Consider the following 19,259-nt stretch of genomic DNA (forward strand, 5'->3'; position numbering starts at 1 on the left):
TGTTGTCCCTTAAGGTCACATAGCACAGAGAAAGCTCTACCAATTCAGTTATCCTCTCCCAATTTCCTAGGTCTCCAATTCCATCTCTAAATAATTCAATGCAAACTACTGTGACAAACATTGCCAGTGTCTTTAAATATATTCTTCACTAATAACAATGTTTCATAATAGTTAATTTTATTGCTTTTAAAAAAGGGGGGAAGAAACAAAACAAACAGGATTTGCCTTTTCTTTTCAGATTTCCATTCTTTGACATCTTTCTATCCCCTTCTTACTTTCTCTCTGAATAGCCCCACTTCATACAATCTCAGTTCATCTACAGACTTCAGGGATAATCTAGATTCCTGTCATTAGGGTGAGGTTATCATCTCCTCCACACATATTAGTAACCCCTAAATCCAGATCTCTAAGCTACAACTGGTCTTCACAAATGGCACCTTGCTAAACCAAGGGCAACTGAAGAGCTAGGTCTGGTGGCACATGCCTGTATCCCCAGCCTTTGGGGGATGGAGGGAGAGGCAGGGGACGGCCAGAGGATCACAAAATCAAGACAAGCTAAAGATAAAGAGGGAATTCCTGACTGGTAGCAAGTATATAGCAAGATGATGTTCTAAGAAATCAAACAAAATACAATATGATGTTACAGATAGGTATTCCAAAAGGGAAACCTAGTTGCATCACTACTTCGTTCATAACTCAAATGAGATCTCAGTTTCACAGTGGGGGAATTGATCCTATCAGCACACAGCTAATCACCCTGTAGATGTTCTGTCTTTCCTCTAAAGCATGCTGCTAGGAAATACTATATTTGGATACCTCCACTATGGAACAGGAATGTGGAAACTCAACTATTGTGATAGCCATCTGTTCTGGGAAACATTAAGTCTCAACCTAATAGACTCCACATGAGACTTCTGAAGTTTAGAATTCATTACTGTAGCTTAGCATCCCCTGCCAATCACTTCAACATGTTTTCACATTTTGGTTATTATTGTTGTTCCTCTAATCTGTAATATTCTTTCTGGTGTTTATCTCTGTTGCTTTAGAACTTTCCATGTCTCCTCAAGATCACCAAAAGCCCTGACAGGATTATCTTCTTGATTTCATCTTTTTTAACTCTATCCCTCACTATTACCAGAACATCGTTTCAACAAGATGGGGCTGCTGACACCAGTTTTTGATATTTGTCATATCTTTAAAACTTTGGTTTTTAAAAAGAAGGGTCTTCAGGACTTGGCCTGCATTTTCAACTGCAATTCTACAACAGTTCCTCTTTGGCTGCACAAATGCTCACTCCTGGCCAATGACATAAACCCAGTGAGGGTCCTGGATGTTCTCTGATAGCTCCACACACTTATGACCATGGGCTCCTGTCTTAACCAATAGTTATTTTATTGTCTTTTTTACCACCTGCTGTTCTCATACAACTTACTGGCCAGATGCCAAACTTTTGCATAGACTTTTGAGAAAAGAAATTTGGTCTCTGCCCAAGTCTGGTATCTGGCATTTGGTGATTTTTTTTTTCAAATATTATCTTCAGTACAAAATTTAAAATGTGAAATACCAATACACCCAAGCATATTTACTCTAAGGCAGTTGTTTTCTTTTTAAGATATTTTTTATGTATGTGAGTATACTGTTGCTCTCTTCAGACAGCAGAAGAGGGTGTCAAATACCATTACAAATGGTTGTGAGCCACCATGTGGATACTGGGAATTGAACTCAGCACCTCTGGAAGGGCAGTCAGTGTTCTTAACCACTAAGCCATCTCTCCAGCCCAAGGTGGTTGTTCTTAACTGATTGGTTGCAACCCTATGGGGATTTGAATGACCCTTTTTTAACAAGGGTCACATATCAGACAACATGCAAATCAGATATTTCGATTAGGATTCATAACAGTAGCAAAATTACAGTTATGAAGTAGCAATGAAGTAACAAGTTTGGAGGTCAGCACAACAAGAGGAACTGTATTAAAGGGCATTAGGAAGGTTGAGGGCCTCTGCAGTGAAGAAACACTATAGTATTTTATGTTTCAGCAGAAATACTTGGCAACAAGAAAAGAATAGCTGATGAAATCTAAGGACTTCTGTCGGGAGTTGGGAAAGAAGAATGAAATCCTTCACATTTCCAACCATCACTGACAGTGATTTACGAAAAAAAAAAAAAAAATCTCCCATCCTTTCCCTTTTTTTTTTTTTTTTTTTTTTTTTGTCTTTTCTGACAATGCTCTTTCAGGAAGAGAAAGCCAACACTAGCACTCGAAAACAATTCTGGACTTGCTAGAAATACTTTTTACTAACATCTGTGCTTGTACTCCTTGCCTTTCACTTTCTGACATCTTCATCTATTGTTTTTATTTCCCACTCTACCAAAACTGCCCAGACCCACAGAATGTATAATTTTTTTCTTTGAAGAATTCTGACAAATGGTCCAATAGTTCTACAATGTTTTAGCTTTTCCATTTATTGTACATCATCCAAAGCGTCTTATTTCTGAGCCTGTGTCTCCAGGAAAATATTACAGCAAATTATCTTCAGATGTAGCAAGCCATTGAGTATAGACATCTAGTTAAAATTCTGTTTTCCTAAATTCAGATAAAAATAGTAATGCCTTTTTTTTCCTGATTTTTATTTAACTAGATTTTTACTTAATAATTTAGTGGTTTATATGAAAATCCAATGGGTGGGTATTCTAATAGTCAGTGAAACATCCGAAATGTAGCAATGGTCCTTTAAGTCCAGTATAGCCCCGTCACGAGCTGTAAGTATCTCAGACTCTGAATTTTCCGTTTAGTTCAAAGAAATCCCACAATGGAAGGTTAGCTGTCTTCTTGTGAACTAGTGCGGTGCAGAAGATGTAAGGACATATTAACTCCTGTGTCAACTTGTCAAATAGTGAATCTTAAAATGTATCATCTTCTACAGCCCATGGGATGCCTGACATTTCACTGTACTCATTCAAAATCCATCCATTCTGATTCCTATTTAAACTCTAGACATACAAAGTGAAGTATCATAACATATTCTATGCATATGCTGACCAACCTTGTATCTTCCAGTGCTGTGAAACAACCGTTTTACATTTGGTATAAGAATTTTAAGCAAACATTGAACTCTGTATTCAATATCTTAAAAAGTTATTCTGGTCAATTCCAATTACAGCAGATTTATATATTATTGGCAATTATCCAAAAATGAATCTCAGCCATATTTTTTTAAAAAGCATTTAATTTGCTATTATTAAGTCAGCTCAATAAAGTCTATAAATCAAGCCCAGGACTAATGTATAAAATTCTGTTAAAATTGCAATATATAAATGAATTGGTGTTTATAGTGATTTGAGCCTAGTGAACTAAAAAGAACCTAAGGTTTCTTGAGATAAACAATCAATAAATCAGACTACATAAAAAACAAATTTATCCATAAATAACTAAAGCTCGAAAGCAAATGCCATATACCATAAAAATGACTTAAAAAGAAAATAGCCTAAGTGTTTATAGAAAAATAAAAACTTTTAGGTCCACAGCAGAAATATGGTCATCAATCATTAAAATTAATACACATAAAATGCCAAAGGGCAATATGCACAAGCTAATCTAGTGATAATAAATTTATAAGTTTGTGTGTGTATATATGTGTACCTTACACACACACACACACACACACACACACACACACACACATATCAATGTCAGAAGTTTTATAAACATTGAAGATGCACCTGAAGGTTATACAACAAGACAAAGTATTTTATAGAGAACATACATATTCTGAAATGACATTTGGTAATATGTATCAAGAATTTTGACATGATTTTGCAAAGTTCTGACAAGTATTTCCAAGCACAAAACACTGTCACAAGCACATAATTTAAAGTGAAGGTAAAAATATCTGCTCCTGCTCCCCTGTCATGCATGTGTACAGTAAGCACACATACAGAGAATCTGTAAATGCATATAAGCTTAGATCTGCCACATTTGGGAAAGGTCAACTCTGACTTGGAATATATTATCCTACACATCTGGATAATGTATATACAAGACAGAGAACATATCATTATAGACATGTATAAATTCTGTCATGTCTTCCAAAACATCAAACTGTCTCCAGTTAGAAAACTCATGAATATTTCGCCTCTTTCTGTTTTAGAAAGCTACAAGAAACAAATGATACAAATCAAAGTATTTACTCATCTCTTGAAGGCAAGGCATGTGGGACAGAGGTCTAAAGCATGTCACCTGCGTTTTGAACTGAACGTTGAGCCAGAGACAGGGAGATTTGTCTGTCAAGCTCTTCATTTATGAAAAGCAAACTAAAACACAGAGGAAGTTCATTTGAGACCCAAGGATAGTGAAGGGCTGGCAAGCTAGCTATTTGTTTGTTTGTTTGTTTGTTTGTTTAGATAATTTCACACATTCACATAATATGTTTTGATCAAATAATCCTCTTTCCCCACTTACAAATTCTTACTTACTTGACCCCTGCCACCGCCCACCACTTTTTCCTCCCAACTTCACGTGCTGTCTTATTTAAACCCACCAAGTCTACTTAGGGTTGATCATATGTGCATGAATATAGAGCCATCTACTGGATATGAGGAGCCACTCAGGAGCCATGTCTCTGAAGAAAACTGACTCTTTCTCCTTTAATAGCCATCAACTGCCAATAACACATTTAACTCACCAGCTGTCATCTCGTCCATGATCCTGTACTCAAGCAGTGAAAACCTAAAGTCTTGGTCTTCAGTTCCGAGACATGCTGATTCTAGATGTGACACTGTTATGTCACTTCTCAGTGTTCTTAGGACAGGATCAGGAAACAAAGTTTGCTAAAGAAGCAGGGGTCAAAGACAATACTGGAAGGGACCTAGAACTCGGTCTGCTGTAACCCATTATGATTTATTTTTCTTTTAAAAGGAGAATCAAACTGGTGTGGTTATGTAAGCCTTTAATCCCAGCACTCAGGAAGTGGAAGCAGACAGATCTCTGTAAATTCAAAGGCTGCCTGATCTGCATAGAGAATATCCTGTTTCAAGTGGCAGAGACATAGGCAGAGGCAGAGACAGAGACAGAGACAGGAAAGCATATAGCCTGCCTTGCAAAGAGTTCTACATCTGCCATGAACACAGCTGTAAGATATCTTTGGAAATGCTCGGTGTTCACACCTCCTAGGTAAACTCTCAAAGACTATACTGATCATCACTGTAAGCTTTTTGTTTCTAATGGGAAAAGATGAAGCATTTTACTGCTGTGAGTGACATTTGCTCATTAGATTTATAACACACTCATTTTAATTGTGTGCTCAAAACATCTTTTTACAAATGCCTATTCCCATGTGACTGCCACCCAAACCAATACATAACCATTTACGAAACTCCCTAATAATTCTTTGCAGTGAGTCCCTTCTTCTATCCATCACCCAGGAAAATCTGGTCAGTCCCGTGTCCTTATGTATTAGATTTTCCATTTCAGTACTGTGGATCAAGCACATGGCTGCTAGCATGTTAGGCGATTGCTATACCTTTGAGAAAGATTCTCTGCCCAAGAATCCAGACTTGTACTAGTTACATCATTTTCTATAAATGAAAGGCCATGTTACTCTTTTTCATCTGATTTCACTTACTCAGCATAATATTCTTACCACTTGGTTATGTTGTTAATACAGATCTGTTTATAATTAATAGTAATTAATTAGTATTCTACACACATGTCCATCACACTGCTTATACATTTACCCACTAAGGAGTGCCTAGCCTCTTCTTACTAAATTTGAGAAACTGACCTGCCTTGAACTTTGTATTGTTACAGCTATGTGTTATGATGTGTATTCAGTAAATATGCTGAAGCTAACTCACTAGAATATGGAGTAAGTATCCACTACCTTTACTATAAATATCTGTCCCGGGACACGGCTAAGTGAATGAAATGTTTGCCACACAGATGTGAGAATCAAGTTCAGCAGCCATGCAGAAGACAATGGGTATTGTGGCCTACCTGATACCAAGGAGGCAGCTGTGGGGGATCCCTTGGTAAACTGGTTAGATATGCTAGCCAAATCTTAGAGCTCCAGGCTTAGCCTGAGATCCTGCCTCCGTAAATAAAGTGGAGAGGGGCAAAAAAAGGCATTCAAAGTCAACCTTTGTCCTATGCACATACCAGCAAACTGATATATGTGTATTGCACACATGTATTTACATAGACATGTACACCATATATATGTGTATATACATATATATGCATATATATATATATATAAATAATTTTCAAAATTTATGACATCATCATAAATCTCATTGCTGCTTTAGAATCTTATTTTTTCCTCTTTCAACTACCAATTTACTTTCTCTGTCTCTCTGTTTCTCTCTCTGTCTCTCTCTGCCTGTCTCTCTCTGTCTATCTCTCCCTCTCTGTCTCTGTTTCTGTCTCTCTCATTTTTTTCTTCTTTTCCAAAACAGAGTTTCTCTGTACAGCCCAGACTGTTGTAGAACTTACTCTATTGACCAGGCTATCCTCGAATGCAGAGACCTCTGCTTCTGCCTCTCGGCCTCTCTGCCTCTGAAAGCCTGGGATTAAAAGCATGTACCACAACTGCCAGGCTTCCCCTCCCCCCCCCCTTCATAAGCTGGTTGGAGGAACGAAATTTTCTAACTTGAGGGGTTGGGTCAAGGGTTTGAGATAAGGATTGGTTAGAACCTATATATATCCTATATAAGGATTGGTTAGAACCTATATATATCCTATATATAACTTAGGCTGGACTCCAACTCATAAAATTCCTGCCTCAGGCTCTAAGTGCTAAGATAACAAAGGCGAGCCATCATGCCCACATGTAAGTTTCTAAATTTGAAAAGATATTACAGAATTTATTTTTCAACAATAGTTCCAAGATTTGCAACTATGTTTCAATTATCCTTTTAATATTTACTTTTTTATCGAGTTTGTTTACCATGCTGATCTACAAATAAAATCCTGAATAGAACATGTGAACATGATTGCCTAGTTCATGCATCTGAATCGTTCAATTGTATCTTTTTTAATATTTTTTATTATTACGTATTTTCCTCAATTACATTTAGAATGCTATCCCAAAAGTTCCCCCATACCCTCTCCCCCACTTCCTTACCTACTCATTCCCATTTTTTGGCCCTGGCATTCCCTTGTACTGGGGCATATAAAGTTTGTGTGTCCAATGGGCCTCTCTAGGCCATCTTTTGATACATATGCAGCTAGAGTCAAGCGCTCCAGGGTACTGGTTAGTTCATAATGTTGTTGCACCTACAGGGTTGCAGATCTCTTTAGCTCCTTGGATACTTTCTCTAGCTCCTCCATTGGGGGTGCTGTGCTCCATCCAATAGCTGACTGTGAACACATCTACTTATGTGTTTGCTAGGCCCCAGCCTAGTCTCACAAGAGACAGCTATATCAGGGTCCTTTCAGCAAAATCTTGCTAGTGTATGCAATGGTGTCATCGTTTGGAGGCTAATTATGGGATGGATCTCTGGATACGGCAGTCTCTAGATCCATCCTTTTGTCTCAGCTCCAAACTTTGTCTCTGTAACTCCTTCAATGGGTGATTGTTTCCAATTTTAAGAAGTGGCAAAGTTTCCACACTTTGGTCTTCATTCTTCTTCAGTTTCATGTGTCTTACAAATTGTATCTTCTATCTCGGGTATACTAAGTTTCTGGGCTAATATCCACTTATCAGTGAGTACATATCATTTGAGTTCTTTTGTGATTGTGTTACCTCACTCAGGATGATGCCCTCCAGGTCCATCCATTTGCCTAGGAATTTCATTAATTCATTATTTTTAATAGCTGAGTAGTACTCCATTGTGTAATTGTATCTTAACTGTTGAAGTTCTTATATAAAATTCCATGTTATTTTAAAGAGAAGAATGCCTCACAGTAAAATTTCTTCTCATCTTTACCAATGATAATGTGTATTTGCTCTTTTATGAAGTTTATTGGTTTTACTAAGATGTTTTCCAGTTCAATAGCATGGATCAAGCACATGGCTGCTAGCAGGTTAGGCAATTGGTATACCTTGGAGATAGATTCTCCGCCCAGAAATCCAGACTTGTACTAAATATATCTTTTCAAATGCTGTGTTTTTAACTCAAGTAGACTCAGGAAGCTGAGGAGGAGAAGAACAGTTCAAGACTGGACTATGCTACACTGAAACGTCACTTCCAAAATTGAATTCAATCTGCTTTTTTGGCCCTCAATTAAACATATTTCTAATTGTGTGTATGTTTTCTTTGACATTTCAGAATATATTTATAATACTAAAAAATCACTTTTATAGTCTTTGCTAATTACATTATCTTTTATATTAGTTTGCTATATCTATGAACTGGTTATTGCTTTTTTATATCACTCATAATTATGATTAATTTTACCTGAAGATTAAACACCATGAATACTGAGTTTTTTTTTAAGTGAGATGGTAAAGCCTTCCCACAGAGAATATTAATGAAAGTTTTCACATCATTCTTGTTCAACCCAGAGAATTAGAGCATCTGTGAAGCCACAAGCTTTCAAGGCTCTATTTTCAGCTTAAAGGAAAAGCCAAGCATCCTTTAGTCTCAGCTGAGTCAGGCACTATACTCAGCGATTATAGGCAACCCTTCATTCCAACCAAGGGGGATAAGAGGTTGAACATGTTCTACTACTATATACTGTGCACCTCAATGGTTATTTGATTGGTGACATTCCAGGAAGTGTTTTTGCCTAACCTCTTAGATGTCAACACTGCAAATTAAGTCCCAAGAAAATACGCTTTTCTTTGACACTGTTGTGAATCCAGGCTCATGGGACTCCTCTCTTGGAAATCTGCCATATTGTGCCTGTGTTTCCCGTTGTGCCATAAGTGTTGGAGAAATCCAAGACCACCTAAAACTATCTGCAATCCCATTCCAGAAACACCAACTGTTACAAAATCTGAAAACAGTTCCTACCCCTATTCTGTGGAGTTTTCTAGTTATTTAAAGAGGAACAGCATGTGCCACATGCATGCTGCCATGATGCCAGAAGCAGGTGTCTAGCACACTGCATTTAGCACTGTAGCATCTCCATTTAGAGACTTCTCCCTACTCCTTTATGTAAGAAATTGGGACACAGAGATAGAATTTTAGTAAAAACAAATGCTAATTATTAAGAGACTATGCAGATGCAGAGGTGGCAACAACAAGAATAATGAATGAGGAAACATTATTATAAATAGATTGCTTCTTCTGAAGCCAAGAGCTCAGTAAACAGCCTCAAGCCATGTGATTCCTCAAAGATGATAAAGCTAGTTTCCCACCCGCATCTCTCACACTATCAGACAAACACTTGTACATGCAATGTGAGAGAAAACTTTGTTACAAGTCTGTTCAAAGCCTTGCTGGTATTTCACTGACTGCAAAATGCATCCCCACATCCTCACATTTAACAATATCTTTTAAAATGTTCTTTTAAGGATGCTCTCTGCATTTGTGAAAAGGTCCTGAAAATCTTATGAATTAATTTAAGTGGAAATGCAATATGCCATCTGCCGGTCTTCCCAAGCCAGTGGCACAGATTTTGTGTGCAGGTTCTCAAGGTTAAGTCCTACTTGGGCTGCATCTGTTCCTATTGTACACAACATCTCTCTATAACCCACAGTCTCTAACTCTTCAAAACCTTGCTCTCTCAGGTTCCTCACCGTGTTTCTACTAGAAATCAAGATTTTGTAAAGCATACTTTTCCTTTCGAGGGGAGATTATCCTGCTCACATACATATGCCATGGAAAGACACTCTCATTTCTTTCTCCAGTTTTCACAATTATTTATTGATTAATATATGTATTAATTTATTTATGCTTTGTGAGATAGTTTCTCACTCTGTAGCCCAGTCTGGCTTCAAATTTACTACAATCCTCCTTCATCAGCCTTTCAAGTATTGAGAGTACAGCCATGAACCATTACACCCGGATTTTCTCTATAACCTTATATGCTAGTATATGGAGAATGTTTCTGAATGAAAGCAAACTGTTGAAACAAATACAACATACATTCAAAATCCAATCCATCTTTTAGAACAATTACTCCATTCATCTAAATTTTCTTTAACATGAAATCAAGTAAATGTATAATATAATAGTCCTGTGTTTTAATGAGAAAAAATCTGCATATATGGTGAGAGGAAAAGAACCTGTGTTTTTTTTTTTTTTTTCTTTTTTCCTGGGCAAAATTCAGATGAACTCATTGCTCAGAATTAAGTCACAAATTTTACAAAAGCAGTGAAGCTGATATTGTGGGCAATGGGCTACTGTTTAATTAGCAATTACATGCACAATTTAGAAACCACTTTAAGATAATTTAGCCTCAGGAGAATCACTAACATAACCTCTCCCATAAAGCACAATTCCAGGGGGGGGGGGAAGGAAGAACATACAGAATAATTTAATAGAAAATAAAGACCTTAAATTTAGGGTAGTAATCTCCCAAATTGAGCAAAGCACTCAGTTCCAAAATCATGGAAAACATCGACATGGTGTTTCTTCCCCAGTGTTAGGTTCATTATGCCTGGGATTTGCAGTTAAAACTGAAATGCAGTCAGCCTTGGGAGCTATCATGCGCAATGTGCTTCCTTATAGGTCAGCCAGGAGACCGCAAACAAAACCACACACTAAACACACCTTCACTTCTGTTCTGATAACACAGGTGAGTTAGCTCCTTTGTTTAATATAACCAAAGGCATTCAGCAAAGGCCCAGTGATAGGTGACTTTGACAAGTGTGCGTGCAGCTTTGGAACACAAAGACAGCAAAGAAAGTGGCTTATTTGAAAGACATGAATAGAGAGTGGGAGCTAGAAAGCACAAATAGTTTCTAATTTTCAGAAAAGGAATTGCAATCTACTGAGTATTTCAGGCAAGTGGAGATAGCATTGACTGTCTAGGAAAATGCCTTCCGACTTCTGGGTCTCTATATGCACTAACATAAAATGTAACACAAAAATAAACTATGTTTATTTTTTCATACAAAGTAATCCCAACAAGACATTGCAAAGGACATAGATTCTTTGTCCCAGTAACAGCATCAGCTAGCACACCAGAAACACTTAAGTGTGATCACAAAAGCTTTATTTTCCAAAATAGTAATTTTTAAAGAACACAAAGAATACACATTAAAGGGAAGCCATCTGGTATACCTTCTGCTTAGAGCTTTTTAGAGCAAACTTGCTCTGTGTGTGGAAAATATTATTACAATATTCCTCTCTCTAAACACCCTCACACTATGCATATAGAGAAAATTATTAGGAAGACTAAACTGAATACTTAAATAGGGACATAAGCTGTAGGTGATTATCAATTTATGAAATTTTTCAGTTCAGGAAATTCTTTTTCCACCTTGCTGTTAAGACCTTAATTTATAGAATGCCTATGCCGAGATTGCTTATGGGCAACCCTATAGGGCATTTTCTTAATTGATGATTAGTGTGGGAGGGTACAGCCCATTGTGGGTGGTGCCGCCTCCTGTGCAGGTGGTCCTGGGATGTATAATACAACAGGGCCAAGCAAGCCATGGGGAATAAGACAGTAATCAATGCTTCTCCCTGGTCTCTGCTTCAGTTTCAGCCTGCAGGTTTTTGCTCTGCATTTCCTCAACGCATAAAATGTGACATGAGAGTTGCAAGATGAAATAAACCTCCTCTAACAAAGAAAAAAAAAAACCAATAGTGGATATATACACTTTAACCAAAGATATACAAGACCAAAGAATGTAAGAAATTAATGCATAGGGAACAAAGTACCCATGAAAGGAGTTACAGAGACAAAATTTGGAGCTAAGACGAAAGGATGGACCATCTAGAGATTACCCCACCCGGGGATCCATCTCATAATCAGCCACCAAACCCAGACACTATTGCACAATGCCAGAAAGATTTTGCTGAAGGGACCCTGTTATAGCTGTCTTGTATGAGGCTATACCAGTGCCTGGCAAATACAGAAGTGGATGCTCACAGCCATCTATAAGATGGAACACAGGGCCCACGATGGAGAAGCTAGAGAAAGCATCCAAGGAGCTGAAGGGATCTGCAACCCTATAGGTGGAATAATAGTATGAACTAACCAGTACCCCCTGGAGCTTGTGTCTCTAGCTGCAGTCTCTAGTCGGCCATCACTGGGAAGAGAGGTCCCTTGATATTGCAAACTTTATATGCCCCAGTACAGGGGAATGCCAGGACCAAGAATTGGGAGTGGGTGGGTAGGGAAGCAGGGCAAGGGTGAGATATAGGGAACTTTCGGGATAGCATTTGAAATGTATATAAAGAAAATATCTAATAGAAAAAGAAAAAAAAAGGTTATTTATGACTAATGTCTGTGTTTGAAGCTGCTATTAACAAAAAACCCTGAAGGTTAAGACTTGCAGCTGGTTGGTTCCTCAGACCCTGGCTTATCCATGCTATCAGTATATAACATCAACTCCAGGAATTGGAAGTTGTTTTATTTACAAAGCAATGATTTTATCAGGTATCCAAACTCTAGCTTATGGTCATTATTGACCAAAGGTCTAATAGACCAAAGGAGATAAAAAAAAATGCACTATGTGATGAAGTTCTCTTATTCTGGCACAGCATTGAAACTGCTTTTCAATAGCCATGCCCATAACTAACACGGCAAAGTGGGACAGTCGAGTAAATGCACACTCTTCCTGCCGTCACCCAGACTAAAAGCCCAGGACTCACCTTCATGTCAGGCTCTCAAAGAAGCCTCCCGGTATCAGGGAGAGTGGGCTCACTCAATGTCCCACATCATTCTTCAGCTTACGCCTTTCAACCTTTAATCCCTCCCTTTTCTGGTCCCTTTTTCATCCTTATACAAGCCCAGACCATCATGAAAGAACTTGTGCTCACATTGCCTTCCTAGAGCAAGTATCCTACCTCTCTGATCCTCTTTTCTTCTAGACATCTCTGAAAGTTGGTCCTCAAGTGAGGGCAAACGCATGTGCTCTGTGGTAAATACAGTCATTTTTCAAGGGTCTGTGTTTAGTACATTCCCAAGAGGAGTCAAGGAAAATGAATCAGCTATGCATGTGTCAACGTAGTTTTTTTTACTCTAATTCTTCCATATTTACTTTCATCTTGCTATCTAACACACGTCTCCATGTTACTTGTTCTCCAAATGAGTTCTTCATCAACTACTCCAATCATACTAAAGTCCTATCTTTATTTGGTATGTATTGTTACCTCAAAAGTAGTGTCATAATTAGGGTAACTCAAAACTCTGGAGCCATTCTCGAGTAGAACAACAATCTGTTTTACCATCATGTCAGTCTTCCTTGATATACCCAACCACTTGTTAACACTCCGATTCTCACATAACCAATCTCTTACTTGACTCTGTGACAAAACTCTAACTGAACACTAAAGTTGACCCCTGTCGCCCAGAGTCCTTCCTCCAGGAGTCAGGATGGAAGATTTCTTTTAAAACATAAATGAGATAATTCCACTTTCCAGTTTGAATCATTTACCAACGTGCTTACGATAAAAATGATTTCTTTATACTATGACATGCGAGGTGCTCTATGATCTGGCCCTAGGCATATGTATGAAATAATTTCATCCTATTATCACACTCATTCAACCTCCCGCCTCCATGAGCTACAGAACCCCATTAGCATGTAAGCTCAGCCTTTTAACAGGGTCTTCAACCATTAGTGCCTGTGTGTCTAGAACATAGTACCTGATGCACTAAATCATAGGACACATTCATTTCATCCACAACATCTGTGCTCTCCCCCTCACTAGCACAGAATATTGTTTTCATTTCCTCTCAGTCACTGATTCTCCTTCCGAGGTTTAGTAATTGATGGGTGATAAAGATTTTGCTTTTGTTGTGTGCTCGTTTGTGGGTTCTGCTTTAGATTTGTATAATTCCTCCCACTACAGTACAAACTTTATGAGAGCATGCTTGATTAGGGCAAGGAGCCTATCTATTTCTGCATCATGTTACCCCCAATAGACCAAGTCATCTTGATACATGGTAGATGCTTAATTAGTAGTTCTTGAAAAGATTAACTTCAAGAAATCCAGTTCTAGTTATGAGTGACTCACCCCGCAGAGGCCATTTTTGTAGGGTAGGCCATTTGTAGTCCCTAAAAACACACATCATCAACCTCCTATCGAATACGGGAGATTGTCTCAGGTCTGCAGGAGTGTATAAAGATCAATCATGCTACCTTGTCATCAGACGTGAAAAATTGTAAGATTTTTTTCTGCTATAACCTGTCTATGTGAAAGCCTAAAACAGTTTCTATAAATAAGAGTTTCTCGAATTTTAAGATAATGGTTTCTCCCTTAAGAACTTATCCCAAATACCCTACTCCCTAACTTCTGAAAAGTAAAACTTAAAATAAAAAGACAACAAGCACTTACCTCCCCTTTTCTACCAAGAGTAACACATCTACTTTTTCTCCATTTTGAACCATTGTGCTGATTGCTGGAGAGACAAAAGGATGGATATTTCTTTTTAATGCTAACATATGCATAGATATGCAATGAATATAACTTAAGCACAAGTCTGGGGGTAAGCTTTCCAAATTCTAGGTGAAGCTGGCAATCCCACATGCAGTCAGGAGGTATATCCCAACACGCATCGGGGCAGGGTCCTTACTTAGCTCCTGCAGTCTTCTTAGGTTCATCCTCTCTTCCTGAGCTTCTTGCGTTTGAAGGCAAAAACACAAGCTAGACTTGTCCATAGCAAACCAGCCTTTTCTCCACTGGTCCAGGGCATGGCAGTCTTTGTAGAAGAGTTGACCAATCAGATCATAGTCAGCTTCTGTTAAGTTTTCAGCAACAAAGGGAACAAAACGCTGTTAAAACAAATACAGAAAAAGTAAGAAAGACAGTGACAATAGGAAAGCCCTTCTCTAGCTACAGACAGAGGGAAACGGGAAAAATTATCTTCGTTTTCTAAAGACTCCAAGGAATTGACAAGATCAATATAATTAGTTTAAAATGCCATGAGACTTAAGGCAAACAGGTCATGTATGTTTTCAGGCAGCAACACTAAAGGCTTTGCTTTTGTAGTATGTATACGAAATGGGAAATGTTCTTTCTTGGTTCGTGAGATCTTTTAGAAGTTTAGCTTCTGAACTTCCATTCAGTGTGTGCTCCTTTCGCATGGCTGCCTGACTCTGCTCCTTTCCTCCTGTACACGGGTAGGTGACATACCCAGGAGAAGGCACAGGAGAAAAAAAATGTCTTTACAGCATGAAGACTACCTTAATCATCAAAAGTTGAGAATTTGCTTGCAAGAATAATTTTTGCTAATGTGACACATTGATTTCTTGTCTGTTTCAGGCCCTAGAAAATCTGCTTTTAACAGTTTTTGATGGCCGACTTTGAAAGTATGGAAAACTTTCATCCTAGAACTAAAGGTAAGGTGTTCACGGAGCTTTGAACCTCAACTATAGATCACAAGTTAAAGATCTTTCCTGGACTAAGCAGATATAAAATTTAAATACCTTGGCTATTGTCTCTGTCCATTTTCTTTGAATCTGAGATGTTTCAGCTCCAAACAAAAAGACACGTTCTGATGGTAAGTAGATTTCAAAGACAAAGATGGGCCTACAGCAAGCATAAATAAAAAGACCCACCACACAGAATAAATAAATGTGATTTTAAAAATTTAAAAGTCAAAAGAAAAATTAAATAATAATCAGTTTATGTAACATTAACAAATATTGAATAGAGAACAGCATCTTTAACTATGACTCTCAAGTAAAATATTATGGTTAGTATGTAAAAATAATAACAATAATAAATAATAACAACAATAATAATAATATTGATGATGATAATAATAGAGTTATTGTAATTTCATATAAATGATATCATTAGAAATCCCTCTTATCATAAAATTTCTAAAAATCTTTGTTCCCAAAACTATTTTTATGTTCATGTTTATACATTTTCATTAACTATACTATAAAACAAACAGTAAGATATTGTAGATCGGCATCCCTCAGGCTGTTTCTGAAAATACATCAGATGTTCATAGAAGTTTTTAAATAAGTAAAAAGTATTATATAAATGATTCTTAACCTTTTAATTTCAACATTTTCAGACCATCAAAGTACCCAAATAGTCTTAAAACTTATCTTTGAATTTGCTCTTTAATATCTCTGAGGGTTGTAGATATGGCTCAGTGGGAGAGTGTTCACTTGAAGAATTTGATATTGTGTTTGTTTTAATATGAGCCAATAATCATAAAGCCTTCTCTTCTCTCATCTGTTTTATTATATGATGCCCTTTAAACAAATATATGAGTTTTGCTTTAACTTAAATTAATCATAGAAACAAAAGTACTTCAGTGGTCAAGAATCGAGTGCTACTCTCTAAAGTACGTTTTAGAGAATGTCCTGTGGAGATTACAAATAAAATCAACTAGCTTGAAGAGACATAGAACCCTTTTATAGAGAGCAATGGAAGACAATGAAAGATAACTAAATCCTCATTACATACTACAGTGACTACCAACTCCTCTCATCTCCCAGACAGCTGCTCAAGGGTGGACCTACCCAGTATTCAGATAGAAGTCCTCCTTATGGACAGCCAGGCAGATAACTTCACTGATATTAATGGTACCATTAGGTGTGGTGCACCTGTCGTTTTCATAGTAACTCAAGAAGCCGCCTTCCAAAACACACCATTTTTTATTTGTGTCTAAGAATTTAAAACACAGAAAATAGAAAACAGAGTCATAATATTAAACTATTAAGAACATCACGACTGCATTCAAGTAAATAAATTGACAAATTCCGTATTTATGATAAGGATCATCAAACTACCTACCTTATAAGATGCAAAGCTGATATACTTTTGCCTTCAAAAACATTATCATCTAACTGTAAAGAATGTACCAGACTAAAATGAATATGACATCGATGACCATAGAAGGAGGCCAATTCAATGAACTAAAAAGCTTCAAAGCAACTCTGGAACCATAGAGATTGAGGTCTGCACAGAAAAGATGAGGAGAACTAACACAGAACAAAACCCCAAGACCACTGATTCAGGAGGATGTCAAAGGAGTGTTCAAAATCTGCAGTGTCCATAGTGTCCTATTTGGGAGTTTTCAAATTCTTATTATGCAGGGATTAGCACATCATGGATAGAAACCAAATTTCTGTCAAATTTCTACAATCCCTTGGCACAGTAAAATTTTATTGGTACACAGTGATACTTATTGATTTGTGGATGGCCTGTGGCCCATTTGCCATTACAAGGGGGCTCCATTTTCTTTAGAAATATGGGCTCGAAGAGAGTCAGTCCTGTAGTTTTATCATGTGTCCTGTAGTATTATCATATGCTTTATAAATGGGCCAGAGGTCTGACAACTAGGTACTGATCTTGTCTTTTGAGTATCTAGAATAAAAAAGACACGATAGGAAATCTTGACATTCTTGTTAATTTGGGAAGCAGTGAATTTGTGGTTGTCAGTAATCCGAGAGAACCACTCTCTGCTACCAAAGGCACACTGTTAAAGCAGTTTCTGCAAGATGTCCACCAAAAGGATAGCAAGGCCACATAATGGGCAATTCTCAGGCCTTGGCTGGTTAACAGAGGAGTTAGTGTATGAGGGGAAAGTGAAAGAGGGGTTATTAATTTCTCTTTGTAATCCCACAGGCAATGCATTGCAGCATTCCACGAGGGATGTGGATGTTCTCATTTAGAACTGGGGTTGTCAAATGACGTCCAAGGGGCAAAGCACCTAAACTCAGAGAGTGACAGGCATCCAGAAAGTCCTGGGCTTACTGTAAGCCTCCCAACGCTCCTCCTCTCAGTCTTGACCATGTGCACAGACCATGCATGTTCTACACACTCTCTATGTATGAATCCACTGAGCCTGCAGAATGACATCGGTCTGAGCTGAAAGCACTGTCTTGTACCCTTTTCATAGGCACAGATCCCATGAGTGGCCACGATATAATTTCTAGAGCTTCCCTTTAACCACTGAGTAAAATACCTATATGCTTACTACACAATTAGACAGTAGAATCACTTTTAAAGTGTCACAGTAGAGAAGTCCCATATTCTAAGGCATGTGTGCACAATAAATCTGAGGAAGTTAAGGAAATGCTATTACTTCCCGAAACCATAAAGTCATTTTGTAAATTTCCTACATTGATGGTATTCAGCTTCCACTTATGAAAGGAATACGCATCAGTAATTTTTTTCATTTAAATAAACATCCTTTTGGTCTTAGGAAAAAAATACTTTTTAGTAAACAACGGAGGTTTTGCCTAGAATAAAAATAAATCCCTTGTTAATGTATGATATTAAATAGAAGCAGAATGAAAATGGGAGACTCTGGCCAACCCTATCCACCACTTTCTTTTCAGAAAGCAAGGGCTGCACAAAGTAATCAAAGCCAGCTACCAGGGGAAACACAGGGCTGAGGAGGGGGAACGGAAAACAAAACCAGGATGCTATTATTCAGCTCTGTGCAGAGGTTTAACAAGGGCTATCAATCTTTCTTTTCATGAACACTAAACCGAGAAAAGAAAAAGCAAAATACAGATCTGTCTTCATAAGCAAGAGCTGCACGGACTAGAGATGGGAAAAGCTGAACTGACAATGCCCAGCCTTGCGACTTGGAAAGATGCTTGCATTCCATTCCCAGACGCCTGTCTACGATTTTAATCATTGTGTTTTCTGCCCTGTGCTGACAAGGGCTGCTGGAGCGGTACTGTCCAGTGCTTGCCTTTCAGAGGCAAAGGTGACAGCCACACTTTAATCTCTATATCTTTCTAAACAGTTCGTTTTTCCTTCTATAAAGCTGGCATTCAACAACAGAAGGTACTGCCAGATCTTGCGAGGGCCAAGAATCAGGCCCAGAAAGACAGGCTTCTTCAGAGTTTAGTTTGTGCTTCTTGGGGTAGCTCTTTCTCATCAAAATATGCTTTGTGCCACAACTGTATCTTGTAATTTGCAAGGTTGCACAATTCTGTGTGGGAGTGGGGATATGCATGACAAGATTCTCATTGTCTGAGTTTCTTACTAAGCCCTGCATATCATGTTTTCTAATGGAGATATGAAGTTCAAGTTATAAATTAAGCGTTATAGGAAATGTATGCATTTTCTGAGATTTTATTCATTTACTTTTTAAAATCGTAGTTGATTACTTATAATTCATACTCTAGTCAAACCACTGACTTATGATCCAACCACATTTTTTTTTTTGCTTTTATAACTCATACTGTTTTTTTTTTCCATTTTTAATTAGGTAT

General features: G+C 37.7%; 1 protein-coding gene across 6 annotated transcripts in view; it reads right to left on the reverse strand.

Moving 5' to 3' along the window:
- Arap2 (ArfGAP with RhoGAP domain, ankyrin repeat and PH domain 2) overlaps positions 1-19,259 on the reverse strand; it is a 163,748-nt gene that overhangs the window by 51,944 nt on the left and 92,545 nt on the right. For 5 of the 6 annotated variants that reach the window (XM_030254348.1, XM_006503829.3, NM_178407.3 and 2 more), the window contains exons 16-19: positions 16,548-16,692; positions 15,492-15,594; positions 14,639-14,837; positions 14,401-14,464 (exon numbers count right to left, since the gene is read on the reverse strand). In XM_030254348.1, the coding sequence (XP_030110208.1) occupies positions 14,401-14,464; positions 14,639-14,837; positions 15,492-15,594; positions 16,548-16,692 (511 nt within the window). The remainder of the gene's footprint in view (positions 1-14,400; positions 14,465-14,638; positions 14,838-15,491; positions 15,595-16,547; positions 16,693-19,259) is intronic. The other variant, XR_003955612.1, reaches the window with a different exon arrangement.

The sequence above is a fragment of the Mus musculus genome, chromosome 5, assembly GCF_000001635.26.
Source record: "Mus musculus strain C57BL/6J chromosome 5, GRCm38.p6 C57BL/6J".
In the NCBI taxonomy this organism is placed as follows: Eukaryota; Metazoa; Chordata; class Mammalia; order Rodentia; family Muridae; genus Mus; species Mus musculus.